Source organism: Tympanuchus pallidicinctus, unplaced genomic scaffold, assembly GCF_026119805.1.
Source record: "Tympanuchus pallidicinctus isolate F22 unplaced genomic scaffold, pur_lepc_1.0 scaffold11, whole genome shotgun sequence".
Taxonomy (NCBI): Eukaryota; Metazoa; Chordata; class Aves; order Galliformes; family Phasianidae; genus Tympanuchus; species Tympanuchus pallidicinctus.
In genome coordinates, this window is record NW_026294627.1 from 18,212,217 (window position 1) to 18,226,778 (window position 14,562).

The 14,562-nt window shown below is 43.2% G+C and overlaps 1 protein-coding gene across 1 annotated transcript; it reads left to right on the plus strand.

Annotated features, from left to right (window-relative positions):
• Positions 1 to 5,575: 5,575 nt before the first annotated feature.
• On the plus strand, positions 5,576 to 12,931 carry POMP (proteasome maturation protein). The gene is made up of 6 exons (XM_052671455.1): positions 5,576 to 5,684; positions 7,500 to 7,591; positions 7,911 to 7,971; positions 9,436 to 9,537; positions 11,173 to 11,266; positions 12,403 to 12,931. The coding sequence occupies exons 1-6, from the start codon at positions 5,682 to 5,684 to the stop codon at positions 12,468 to 12,470; spliced, it is 420 nt and encodes a 139-aa protein (XP_052527415.1). The 5' UTR covers positions 5,576 to 5,681; the 3' UTR covers positions 12,471 to 12,931.
• The last annotated feature ends 1,631 nt before the right edge of the window (positions 12,932 to 14,562 follow it).

The window sequence follows — 14,562 nt, forward strand, 5'->3', positions numbered from 1 at the left end:
CTGAAAATACAAAATTTGCCTGGCAGTGCTATCTTATTTCCTTTCTCTTTACTTTTAGTTCAGTGCTCAGTTAAAAAACAAACAAAAAAAAGCAACCAACAAAACACAGCACAACAACAACCCTCTACAAAACTGTGACAATGTGTTTAAATAACTTTTGCATAAGCACATTTTTATCAGTTATCTGCTGCATCGTGTGGACTCACAGTAAGGAAGTATGAATAAAATCATCATAGAATCATAGAATTGCTCAGGTTGGAAAAGACCTTAAAGATCATCGAGTCCAACCAGAACCTAACCATCCTACCCTAACTCTTAACAACCCTCCACTAAATCACATCCCTGAGCACCACATCCAAATGGAAAATGTATAATTGTACTTTCTGGAAAACTGAACAAAAATAGAATTCTGAATACACTATTTCCTTCATAGAAACAATTTTTAAACTACCATCACATTTCAAATATAATAGCTTTGAATTTAATAAAAGCTCTTCTTGAAGAAGCACCGTAATAATTCCTCTGGTATAAAAACAGTGGTTCTGTTTTGCTTGTATCTTGACTCAGGGAATCTATGGGGCCTCTGCATCCATGTGGAACCCTCGGGAATTCAGGAAAGCTCTTTACAAGTGCCAGGGTCCACAGACAAGCTACTTACTGTAAGCTGCTGCTTCTGTTGATGTACATGCAAGCAAACTGTAGCTTGTGAGTCATCAAGTTCAGACCTAAGCTTGGCCCAAACTGGCTCTAGACACACTTCTGCTTTTTTGCTGGCTAAAACTAAGCAGGTTGGCTCACGTCCTGAGATGCTCAACACATAATTGCCACGGAAGACTTGAGCCTTAACTGTTTCTAAGCCAGTCGTTACCATTCCACCTATGAGACAGACTACAGCATTCTTAAGAAGAAAACCGTGGTTGGATTGGATGCTTTGCCTCTTTTCTGTTTTGTTTTTAAAAGGACAGGAGAAGAACATGGAGACGAATTTCAGCTAACAGCTTCTTACGGTGAGAAGAAATGCTGCATGTAAAGAGATATATGCTTTTGCTGGAAATGTCTGCTCTCTGTGTAAAATGCCAACTTTTCATTTTGGTGATTGCTGGCTTATGCATTGTCTTCAGCTGTGAGAGGAAAGTGGGGTGATTTCTTATTGTCTCGCTGCCTACTGGACATGGTTATGACTCAGGGCAGTCCCAGCCACCCCTCTTGCTGCTAGTCGGTTTAGAAAACTCTTAGGGGATTTTTTTTCCTGCACAGTAGCAGGAATGGGAAGTAATGTTCCATTCAATTCTTTCAGCTGCAACTACTATTAATTACGTTCAAGGTTTCCCTTAGGAAGACACTCTCACAGGAAACGTGCTCTTTTCCTCACCTATATGCACAGGGTGGTTATGTTTCTGAGAGGCAAATCCAGGCTGTCCAGAAGGACAACACGTCTTTCTGCGGGTTCTCATGAGGCGGTGCCAGAGAGGATTTATGGAGTAGTAATGAAAACTGTGGTGGTTAAGCACTGTGCTCAGGCTGGAGGATTAATTCAAAATTAATATTATTGCATGGAGATGGTGGAGCTTGCTGGAAATCCATAGCGAACTGCATTTCCCCAGGTACCGTCCGCGTGGCTTCAGCTGTTACATCCACGTTGCTTTTTAACTTTTGACCCTGTTATTTTCTTCCTTCTCGCAGAATCGCCAAGCGAAGGGGAAAACAACTTACCATCTGCCCGCAGCAGCCAGCGCTGCCCGGCCGGGCAGGGGCAGGGACAGGGGTAGGGGTACGAGAGGGCCGGGCAGGGAGCGGGGCGCCGGGCGGCTCCTGAGCAGCCCCTGCTGGCTGCGGGATGCGCGTCACGAGCACGGGAAAGAGGCAGCGCGGGCTGCTCGGTCTCAGCAAGAGATGGCTGCAAATGAAGAAGGAAGACTTCTTAGAAAAGCACTGACAAGCTCCAGAACAAGTCAGCACTTCAAGACGACGAGAATTGCTTCCCAAATACCCATCGTGGATTAAAGAAAACAACAGCAAACAACAGGCAGCCGTTACCAGATTTACCGAAAGAGGGACTAAGTACTTTCCAAAGATGAATTATGTTGTCTTTTAAAGTTAGTTCTGACTTACAGATCAAATAATGTAGCAAAGGATTGCTCTGGGCAGCCTGGTCTGGTGGTTGGCAACCCTACAATAGCAGGGGGTTGAAACTGGATGACTATTGTCCTTTTCAACCCAGGCCATTCTATGATTCTATGACTGCTGGTCCATTTTTCCCCATTAGATCCTATAACATGTTAATTTCCTTTCCATTGCCGGGTAACAGTGGATGTTTGTCAGCCAGAGGACCGCTTCCTGCATTTGCACGATGGAAGTGGACAGCCTTTAACTCAAGCAAATGTGCATGCCGTGGAGTTTGCTGGTAAACAAACAGGAAAAAATCATCTGCTTTGGCAATATGAGAGATTCTTTGTTTCTTTTTATTTCCCTGCAACAGCAACGTGGTGTTTTTTTTTTTTTTTTTTTTTTTAAAATACTTTCACCAGCTTCAGGAAAGGGTGGGTTGGAGTCAGGGGTTTCCTGAGCCCTTTCAGAACACGGCTTTAACGTAGTCGTGCGTTCAGAAGAGCCCCTGGAGAGCCTTGTTTTGGAACACTCTGACGCCTACACGTTATTATCTTTGCTACGTTTTGCAGTTTCGTGTGAAATTTATTTTTAATCTCTACCAAAACATGCCCCTGTTTATCTTCATTCAGAGGAGGTTTACTAATGTCAAACAAAATAACTTTTTTAAATAATTAGATTTACAATGAATGTCAAAACATAAAAGTATAAAGCGAGTTAACAAGAATGGGCTTCTTAAAGATCAAAGCAAGTGTGTTTATTTGATTTGATTAAAAACAAATAAAAAGTACTTTCACTTTAACAGGTTATAGCTGGCTGTTGACAGAAATCAGTGAAAGAGTTTCCCAGCCCCACAGGATAAAGGTATTCTTTTGGTAGAGATTCACGTACTCAGGTTGCTCACTGACACGTCTGAAGAACTGTATTTCTGAAAAGAGACAAAGCTGCATCCGTATTAAAAGCTATAGATAAAAGGCTCTCAGGCAAGAGAGCTTGTTTAATGAGCTTTTATCACAGGATCATAGAATGGTTTGGGTTGGAAGGGACATTTAAGATCACCTTGTTCCAACCCCCTGCTATAGGCAGGGACACCTCCCTCTAGACCAGGTTGCTCACAGCCCCATCCAGCCTGCCTTGAATGCCTCCAAATAGGACCCTCACTGGACAACCTGTGCCAGTGTCTCACCACCTTTTCTGCTTGCTAATGCCAATTTAACTGCTAAAAGAGCATTTGAAGTAAAGTCCATTTTCCTAAAATGGAAGGTACTTTCCTCGTAATAAGGAACTCATGTCCTACATATTCCCTGAAGCCTTTGGGAAGTCCCTCAGATAAACCAAAGGGACCAGATCTGACATTCCAAAAATGCTGAGATAAAAAACAAGCAGAAAAGAATTTGAAGTGTTGGCACATTTCAGATCTTCTCTATTCAAAATGCTTAAAAAAACCCTTAAAATTACAATGTTCAAGTTATCCTTAAAACCAACATGTGAAGTTCACCGTCTTAACTTTAATGAATTAGTAATTTCAGAGGAGCGATGGTTATTTCCATGCTAATTTTAGACTACTCACAAATGCTAACAGAAAGGCTTCTTGGGCAACCCCAACCCCTGCATCCCACTCTCCACCCTGTTACCATGGAAGATGCCTTCAGACGGACAGATGGACATGCAGTACACCCAGCAGCCTGGTTCCAGCACACCATCTGTGCTGTGGTCAGCCTGGGTTTGAGGTAGCTCAGCCTTCCCCATTGCTCCTGAGAAGCTGGAGCACTCATTGCTCACCACACACTCCCTCTTTTCTCATCAAGCTTCAGTCAGCCTGACTGGGAACTCATGGAACTCCTACTAACTTGCAGCAGAGCTACAGATTGAAACCAAATGCTACAAAAACAATTCATTAAAACACAAAGCTGATTGTGGCACAAATCAAGTGTTGCTCAAATTCAAAATTCTCGATAATTTGGTGAGAAAATACACGTGTGATTTCTGTTTATGTCTGGAAGTTTTCCCCAGTGTGAAAGCCGGCCTTTAAAGGAAGAGCAGATCTTTCTTGCAATGCACGTTCTTTTATGTTATGCGGCCTAGGCTGGATCGCAGCGATGTAAAAATGTACATGGAGTGACTGTATCCTGTCTGCATCCTGCAAGAATGACTTTGAAAGTTAAATGTTTCATCTCTACAGTCATATCCTGATCAACAAAGTCGGTCAATAAATAAATACATTTAATGACAAACCTAGCTTTTCTGTAAGCTGTGGTTAAACAGGAACTTGATTTGTTTTTCTGTATTCATTTCTGTTCTACAATAATGAACCCAGCACCACAATATCTGAGTACCCATTATAAGATCAGAGAAACCTTTGTGGTACCCATTTTCCTAAAAATGACTTAAAATACCCAATTCCCCATTCCCATTCTTTTGAAGTCTGTGCTTTAAGCCTGCGATCGTAACACAAAAGGCCAGAACTTTGGTCGAGAATGTTTTCACTAAGTGTTCTGATTTTGCCCAAGATAGAGGAAAACTGCATTTATCCTGCAACCTCTGTGGCAACCTTTGTAACTCTTGGAATAGCTTTCAAACCTCTTCAAGCATAAGCTGATGTTAACCCTGTTTGCACACTGTTGTCATTCGTATTCGGGTTGGATATTAGGCAAAATTCCTTCCCCAGAGGAGTGGTGAGGGGTTCCCTGGGGAGGGGCAGTCACTGACCCTGGAGATGTCCAAGAACCACGTGGCTCTGAGGAACGTGGCCAGTGGGCATGGTGGGGATGGTTGGGCCACCAACTTACACCACAGCCTTCATCAAAGCTCTCGACAGCCATTTCCAATGTGTCTGATGGAGCAGCAGGGCACCTAGGGCTGCCCCAACACCTCATGCCCACCTGGCGCTGCCCTGGAGCAACCATTGCGGCCAAGGCCACATTTACTTTGAGAAGGTCCCTCCTGGAGCTCCCGCAGGCCATCAGCAGCGACACATTTGCCACCTGCACACACTTGTGACCCACAGAGAACTAAAAGGGTTTGGTGGCAGGAAAAGGCAAGGTTGGAACAGGTTGGACCAGGCTGGATGTGGCTCTGGGCAGCCTGGTCTGAAGGTTGGCGACCCTGCACATAGCAGGGGGGTTGAAACTCGATGATCTTTGAGCTCCTTTTCAACCCAGGCCATTCTATGATTCTATGAACTTCCCACACTGCGCAGCTGCCAGCAGGTGCGAGGGAACGCCTGCACACCGGGGGTGACTCAGCAAGCGGCAGCCCCCAGGAAAAGCAGACCTTGCCCAACGCAGGCACAGGGTTCTGCATGGCCGCACAGAAACAGCCCCGCGGCCTGGGAGCGAGCCAGCGTCCACACAGAGCGCGCTGGCAGCCACCAACAGCGGCCATCAACGGCCGGCCGCTGAGCGCGGCCACCGCCCCTCCCGCTCGGCTCCACCCCCTCCATCGAGGCCACGCCCCCTCGAGGCCACGTCCGTCCTGTGAGGCCACGCCCCGAGAGGCCACGCCCCCCTCTGCTGGGGTCCGAGCACCGGAAGTGACGAGCAGGAAGCGGAAGTGGCTGAGAGCGTGGAGTGAGGATGGTGAGTGCGGGCTGGTGGTGAGCCGGCGTTTTGCTGCCGCCGCTGCCGCCGTTCTTTTCGTGAAGGCGGCGGGGGGCGGTCGGTCTGCCTGCTGCCCTAGCCGCCGCCTCTGCCCTTTGGCAGAATGGTGGGCGTTGGGCGGGCAGGGGGGCCGTGCTGAGTCACGGGGATCCGGCGCGGCCCAACTCCGAGCCCCGCTTATACGGGCAGCGGCGCCGGTAGGCACGGAGCGCTGAGAACGAGGGAGCTTCGTGCAGAGAATACGGCGGTGGGCTTGCGGGGTCCCTGACTCGCCCCTGCGTGGGGTGGGCAGTGCTCTGGCATAAGCGGGGCCCCGGGTTACTTCACAGCAGCGCTGCGTAGCTTCCTCCTTGCGTTTTAATTGCTTGTGCTCTGATCTTTCCTCTCGTCTCATCTTAGAGGCGATTTCTCTCTTCTGCGTGTTTGCTTCGCAGCAGTCTCACAAAGGTCTGATTGTTGTTGAGTGTGATGATTGGTAGATGATGTATATAGGATTACAGAGTAGTTTGGGTTGGAAGGGATCTCAAAGCTCACTCGGTTCCACCTCTGTACCGTCGGTAGGAACACCACCCAGCAGCTCAGGCTGCCCAGGGCCCAATCCAGCCTGGCCTTGAGTGTTTCCAGGGATGGGGTGCCTACAGCTTCTTTAGGCAACCTGTGCCAGTGCCTCGCTGGCCTTTGAGTAAAGGATTTTCTATTAGCATCTAACCTAAAGCTGCCTTTTTCTAGTTTAAACCCAGTGCCCTATCACTATAAAATCCTGTAAAAAGTTGCTATCCTTCTTGTTTGTATGTTTCCTCTGAGTACTGTAAGGTTGCATTGAGGTGTCCCCAGTGCTTTCTCTTCTCTAAGCTGAACAAGCCTTCCTTAGCCTTTTTTCATAGCAGAGGTGCCCCAGCCCTCTGAGCACCTTTGTGGCCTTCCTCTAAACACAGTTCAGTAGTTTTGCATCCCTCCTGTACTGTTGGCCTTCCAGGCTCCAAACACACTGCTGCCTCATGTTGAATTTTTTACCCTCAGCCACTATGCATGCACATAATAGCAGCTATTTTAGGTTTTTCTCATCAGTACCAGCTTACTGACTGTTACTGTGGCAACATGTTGATACAGGAGGTCTTAGTTGTGAGCACATGTTTTCTGTTTAATCCTGTGTTGCTGCTGGAGGGAACTCCTGTATTGAGCAGCTCATCACTGTCACCTTCCAGAGACATCAATGTGTTGGTGAGGCACTCTGTATGAATAATGCTGAGATCACTTCAGTAAAATCAGACAGGTTTGCTTTAAGTCAGTTGTCAGGTTATGGTGGCTTCATATAATATATCTATGAGGTGTGATATTCCAGTTTCTGCTACAAGTTAGTGTTTCTCCTTTGCTCTTTCCGTGAGCTAAGATATTAGAATGCTAGAGTTCACCTATTCATGGGGAGCCTAAAACCATGGGCATGATCAATTTGATCTTAACTGATTCTTAAGGGATTAACTGTGTCTGTACTGAAGCCAAGCATGATCTTTCTTTCCTTCCGTCCTTGCAGTGCAGGGTGGAAACTAACAGGAGTTAATTGTTTCTGTTTCTGCCACATCCCCAAAACGTTTTGTTACTACCTTTAGCCATCAAACTCTGAAATAATTGATTTAATCCTTCTTTTTTTTTTTTTTAAATTAAAGAGACTCTGAAGTGTAGGACTTGTACAAGAGTCGTTTGAGGAGCCTTGGAGCAATTTTTCATTTACTTTATCTAACAGCACATATGAAAGAGGCCTGGTTCTGCTATAATAGTCCTTACTTTGTGTTCCAGGAGTCCAGAGGAGCTTCTTCTCTGAAAGACAGTATCCCAATTACTGATTTTTCACTTCCTGGATCATTTGAAGCTCATGGTCTGCGCAGAGGGTATGCTTTGCTTTTTTTGTGTGTTAAATTGTTCCATAGCTAATGTCAAACTTCAAATGTGGGAGGAAAATCTGTTCTTAAATGCTTGCTTTTTAAACAAGGTTCTTGGCAAGTGAATCTTAAAAGCTATAGCCTAATGCCTGTGAGTTTAGTCACATTCTTTTAAATTTTCTGTTAAACATCCCTTCAAGAAGTAGGTAATATTTGATGTTCCTTTTTAGGAAAATGCTGGGCAATTATTGGTCTTTATGAAATATATGCTAGTTGGAATATACATGTATTAATTTTTTGAAACTAATTTTTTTCCTTGCATTTCTAGGTTTTCTTGTATGAAAAATGAGTTGGTGCCCAGCCACCCACTGGAGTTGTCAGAAAAAAATGTAAGTATAATGTCAAATGTCACCTTTTTCACTCTTACTGTGAACTTTAATTTAGTGTTGTGCTTCATTGGGTTGCTCTGTGCACCAGCCAGGAAGGTGGAGGAGGGTTTTGCCTTTAGCAAGGTAAAAGTGTGTAACAGCAGTAATGTTTTATTTGTGCACTGCTGGCAACTTTATTTAACAATTAAGCTTCTAGTCGTGACTCTTAGTATGTAAGCGGGCCTCCAGTTCAGGGTTTACCTACTGAGGTGTAGCCAGCTGAAGGCTCTGTGTGCAACCTCTGCAGTTAGATTGGCAGCACACCTGTCACCTCTGGAAGGCTAATCTTCCTATTTTGTCTTTAGATTTGCCATGTGTGTTCATTGTTAGATTTTTTTTTGTGACCCATAGATATTTTATTCTACGTTACGTTATCCCATCTAGAAATTGTATGCAGACAGTTTGTTCTAACTGTAGTCTTGTCCAGCTTAGTCATCACTTGTGGGCTGTTTGAAAGTGGCCTGTGGATCATAGGTTCAACGTTCTGTTATGAGCACTGAGTACAGGTTTTAAAATAAGACGTTGGTACTCTTTGTTCTGCTTTACAATCACGTGTTATGTTGACACTGCAGGCATGTTGTTAGGACTGGGAAAGTCAGAACTGGAGCCAGGTGACTCAAGCTTCAGGGCTATTGAGAACTGTCTGTTGTATACTTCAGTAGTCACAAGCCAGCACTTTTTTGTTTTAAAAAAAAAACAACCCACCTCTATTATGTAGATGATTTTCTTTGTCTTGCTGATCAGTTTTAGAACAGCTTGTAAAATTATGGGCTTTGTGATATTTTTTTAGAGTGATACATCGTATATATGATAAAGAGAAAAGATATATTCCAAGTGTTTTCAAGTAGTCTGTAATAGAGTAAATAAGAGTAAAATTCACAATGTCTGCTTTCTGTTCTTACGTTAAACCAGACTTAGTTTCCCTTTTCTGTGCTTGTAATATTGTGGCAAAGTAGTGCACAACTACACCACTTGGTGGAGTTGCACATCCTCAGTGTCAAAAAAAAAATAATAAAAAAATTACTTTGCTTGATTTATAATAAAATCCTGCAAAATTCAATTTCAGTTCTATAAAACAGATGTTACTGCATCACTCTCTTCCGTGTACATTTGATGTGCATATGATGGTATCATATGATGCCCTGTCCCTGGAGGTGTTCAAGGCCAGGTTGGATGGGGCCCTGGGCAGCCTGGTCTAGCATTAAATGTGGGGGTTGGTGGCCCTGCATGTGGCAGGGGGTTGGAGATCCATGATCCTTGAGGTCCCTTCCAACCCTGGCCATTCTGTGATTCTGTGAATACTGGATATTTTTATACCTGCATTAATTAGCAATTTCATTGAAGCAGGACATTGCAGATCTCTTCCACACTCGTATTTGAAAGTCGCTTTTCCTAAAAACTAACAGCATTTTTTGTTTGTGGCAGTTCCAGTTAAATCAAGATAAAACAAACTTTGCCATGCTGAGAAATATTCAAGGACTCCACGCGCCCTTAAAGCTGCAGATGGAACTCAGAGCAGTGAAACAGGTAGGCATGTCTTATCAAACTGCCACTGCTTAAACCACATGAGGGCATCTTTGGGAATGGAAGGTTTCAGAAAGATGTCTTTCTGTCTTGCTGTACAACCATTTGGTTTCCAAAAGTAGTTTTCACTGCACTGTTAAAAAGAATTATTGCAGTCAGTAATTTTCAGAGCAGTCAGTGTGCTAAAGGCCTTCAGCTGTTGCTGTTTTATTTGCTACTTGTTGAAGTGGTAAGCATTCTTAAGCTTTCTGTGGACGAGCTTTCTATTTTTCCCCTTAATTCAAAAATTAATACTTTGCTGTGTGTAGCATATGACATTCATAAGGAGTATCTGCAGCTGTAGGGAGAAGAAAGCTTGGGGCTCTGAAGCAGGTATTGATGTAGGAGTAGATACAGAGGCAATGCAAAACCTGAGCAGGAAATCTGATATGTGCTTAGTATTTCTTTACAGCTGTTCTTGTAAGATCAGGGAAGGTCTACAGGAAATTCAAAGGTTTTAACTTTTAATTGGGAAGCTGAGGCCGCCTCCTTTTCCCTTTTATCCCCTGGATGGAGAGTAATTGGAACGTGGCTGACTTTGTCCCTTAGGAAACACAGTTTGGTGGTCCAAGTAAATTATTTTTGTTACTTGTTGAAGATAATCAAGCTACTAAGAGTTGTTTTTTCATGTAAGCGTGAGCAATTTGTGCAACGTGGTGTAGGGAACCTGCTTTGGCAGGGGGGTTGGACTCGATGATCTCTGGAGGTCCCTTCCAACTCCTACAATTCTGTGATTCTGTGAATTTTGTACTCCCTTCCAGTGGGTTTTGTGCTACTGAACCACACTGAGTTCCATTAAACTTGGAAGAAATTTCTTGTCCTGAAGATGAAAGGCAAGAGACAGAATATATTTAATATAGGATATATATAGTTGAGATATATCCTTTATCTCAACTGTACTCTCTTGTGAGGAAAAATCTTTTTCCTAACTGATATGCAGAAAATGAGACAGTTGAGGGCTAAGGTCCTACTACTGAATCTCCACAAACATTTGAGGGTGAGAAACATGGTGATTTAAAAGACTCTTTGCTCCTTGCTTTTGTGTGTCTTCTTAGATATAGAAGCTCCTTTGTGGTTTAATTACACCTTTCTAAAGTGTTTAAGGGAATAGTTTGTATTGGGACATCTGACAGTTGTGCCAGCAGTTAGACTGTAGACCCTCCACAACTTCATGGGAGCAGAACAGGAAGAAAAGAAAGCACAACTTTTTAAAACCAATAGCTGCACTGCAGTGAAACGTAGAAACCAGGTGAAAGGCTGCTCTTCTCAAAACTGTGATGAGGGTGATGGTGATGGTAGGTTTTGATATTGATGTGTGCTGGTAGTTCTCTTACTTTATCATTGTTTTCAAAGGAACAGGTGACTGCCTGTCACTTTTCTCAGTCACAGAATGGCTCAGATTGGAAAAGACCTTAAAGATCATCAAATCCAACTGCAACTTAACCATGCTGCCCTAACAGCCACCTGTAAATTACATCCCCAAGCACCACATCCAGAAGGTGTTTAAATACATTCAGGGATGGTGACTCACACTTCAGAAATGCAAAGATCTCCATTTCAGTCTTGCAAAAACCTTTAACTCTTGTTGTCCTTCTACAGGCCCAGCGTCTCCCATTTCTTCACAGCTCAAATATGGCACTGGATACTCTGAGAGGAAATGATGAATGCATCGGTTTTGAGGATATTCTTAATGGTATATACATAGTTTTGAATATTTTAGAAACACTGAAAGGTGAAATTTAGGAACTGTGTAGCTCTTTGCCACTAGGGGATAAGACTTTTAAAAGCTGTCATGGTTTTATGACTGGAAAAAAAAAAAAATTGGAAAAAACTGGAAATAAAAAATTGAGTTCCAAAAGGCAAAGAAGCACCTGGGAAAGATGAATAGGTGTGGTTCAGTTGCTAGTTGCATGGAATGTAATCTGTAGTGCTAAGGAAGTCTGTATTTGTTTTTGGGCTGGGTTTCTTGAGGAGCTGAAGATGATGCTTTTATACTGGATGTCTGATCCCCGGAGATTTTTGAACTAATTTCACAGATTTTGAAAGGCAGAGATTACAAAGACATAAGTTTTTTTTATAAGTTCTATAATTAGAAAGAAAGATTAGAGGACAAAATCATTAATATGCCTTATTTATGAGAGGAAAAAGCAGTCCAATACAGCTGCAGTGGACCTTTCTTCCAAGGTGCATTTGCAGCCTTGTTTTTTTTTTTTGACATGGACTTTTGTATGGAAGTGAGGTTCATTCTGTCAGTGATTGGGATGGCTTGTGTTTCCCACGTGTTCCTGGATAGTCTTTCAATACAGCAGCCAATGTGAACCATAGTTAGGGCAAGGGAGGAATCTCAGAAGATCGTTAAGGGCATAGGATTTTTGTGAAACAAGGCAGTAGGCTGGAGAAAAGAACACGAGAATGTTCCAGCTAGCAGAAGGGCTGAATGATCAACTCCTCATGTTCTAAAGAAAAGTTGCATTGGAAAGGTGTATGGAACCTGTGGAAGAAGCTGTGATCAGACTTGCATTTTATTAGATACAGATCTCATTTAGCCATTATAGGATGTGCTTTTGTAGAACTACTTGGTTTTACTTGAGCAGTTCCCTTCTGCCCCCTTACAAAACACTCACATCACTGTTCCACTGTAGGTGTACTGGTTATCTGATCATTGCTTTGGACAGAGGTGCACTGTGCAGTACTGTCAAGAATCAATTGAGTAATTTTTGCACTAAGCATTACAATGAAAAAATTAAGTATGGTCACCTTCATAGTTCTTATTGGTCTTTGTAGCTTGGTAAAAGCCTAATGCTTTTGACTCTTCTTTTTTTTCTTCAGATCCTTCACAAAGTGAAGTTATGGGAGAGCCCCACATGATGATGGAATACAAACTTGGTTTATTGTAACAAAATGTACTCCAGAATGTTTTGTGTGTGTCTTTATACTGCAGATCTAAATATGTGATCACTAAATTGACTCTCAGCGTTAAACAGTCATGCAGATATCATTTGCCTTCCTTGGTGAAAAGGCATATTAAATGTTTAAAGTCCATACATTGTTCTGTGCTTGTTGTCAATTATATAAATGTCCTGTAACTAGACAGCTTAAATAATGTCTCCTCATACACTGCTCAGGATAAGTCTCTTAGTTATGGAAATGCTATACATGTGTACAAGAAATCCAAGTACCCATGCATTTTAAAAGTGATTATTGTAGGTAAATGCATTTAATGGATGTTCTTGCAGAACTTTTTAAGGAGGAAACAAAGACGTTTTCCATCGAGTAATGCTTTGTTCATGAAAACTTCCATACACTTTTTTAAGCATTGAATAAAAGTTTGCTATAAATGCTGTTGTGTTCCAAAATACAGTTAATTGTGAATCGTGGATCTCTTGTCCACAACACAGTGTTGTTACTTTTTCTTGCCATTACTTTAAAGATCTTTAATTTCTGCACTGCCAGTGGAATCCTGCTGCATGCATTTCCTCCCTCCTGTTAAGGCAGCTGGAGTGGTTTGGCATTGCAGGCAACCAAGAGAATAACCAGACAGACTTTTCCAGTCTTTATTGTATTGCTTGTGATGGACAGACACCATATGTCTGTGACCACCCCCTCTGTGTTTTTACTAATGGAACAAAAGGGGTTGTGGTTCAAAATGGATAATCTCTTGTCATCCGCAGGGAGTGTGAAACAATACTTCTGAGGCAGGAATTATTTTATCCAGCAGATTTTTATTACTCTTAGGTGAAGTGCTAAGAGTGCTGCTATAGATGATGTTAGCAGAAATGAGAAATGTTGCTACAAACCTGTTCAAATTCCCAGAACCTCAAGCATCTCTTGGGCTTTTCAGTGTGCTTAAAACTGCCATAAACTCCTTACGCATATGCACCACAGCTTCTAGCTGTCTTCATGTCAATTTCATGGTGCTCTTATGCATATTTATTGCAAAATGTTGCAGCAAATTAAAAACACTGAGATGATGAGATAATTTATTGGTGGTTTTGTTGTTTTTTTAAGAAACTCAAAATTGCCTTTTAAGAGTTGGAGAGATCAGAGGTTTTCTAATGAAGTAAACATTAAGCCCTCAGTTGTATCTGTTGCCTCAGTGAAGTTATATGAAAGGACTAATAAATTTAACATGAAAGCATAGACCTACTCGATGTTTTATGTAGCTGTTCTTTCTGTGAGCTGCTATGCTTTAAATTAGCAGGAAACGCTGCTCATGTTCAGTAAAAGTGAAATTTCTTAGTGGATATGTCTGAAGCAAGAGCAAGCTGTTGCAGAGCAAGTAGGTCGGGTTTCACCAGACTTTGTGTTGTGGTAGGGTCAGGGCAGGGTGAGATCAAGCCATATTCAGAGCAGGGAAGTTGCATTGTTCATCATGTCTGTAAGGATGCTAATTTTAGGAGTCAGCCAGGCTGGAAAGCAAATGGTGTCTATGAAGCACATACAAGAATTTATGTGGTATGCTGTTAATGTAATGGAAGTCAAACAGAGGCAAAGAGCTTTTGGGATTAAAAGGAAGTGTTACTACTAAACTGGTTGAGGGGGAAGCTGGTCTTTCTGGCCCAGCCCCTTCTCCCTGTCTCTCCAGGCTTCCTTCTGTGAGGCTGCATGCAGCAGCCCACAAGCAGAGCCTGAGCAGATGTGCGCCGTGTGAGGTGTGCGGCCGGCTGGGTCAGCCCTGCTGCTAGGGCTCATCTGGGACTCAGCCTGGGCCATGGGAGGAAGGTGCTCTCAAGTGCGTGCAGCACTGCAGCCCCTACACTGACCTGTGGCCCACAGCAGTGTTGGATCTGTTCTGCAGTTCATCTCCTGTTGGTGCTGATGTTGTGGGCAGCATCCCTTCCTCTCCCCCAGCACAGGAGGGAAGCAAAATCACATCTTCCTGCACTGCAGTTTGTTTGCTACGACTGCACAAACAGGCAGCAGCGTGTCACCGCTGTATGCTGCTTGCGTAAGTGTTACTCTACCAGTCCTCCCACTGGCCATTTGCCA

What these genes read in the sequence shown, in the direction of transcription:
- POMP (XM_052671455.1), top strand. An exon ending in AACTCAGAGCAGTGAAACAG is followed by an intron (nt 9,538 to 11,172) that starts GTAGGCATGTCT and finishes GTCCTTCTACAG; the next exon opens with GCCCAGCGTCTCCCATTTCT. An exon ending in TTTTGAGGATATTCTTAATG is followed by an intron (nt 11,267 to 12,402) that starts GTATATACATAG and finishes TTTTTTCTTCAG; the next exon opens with ATCCTTCACAAAGTGAAGTT.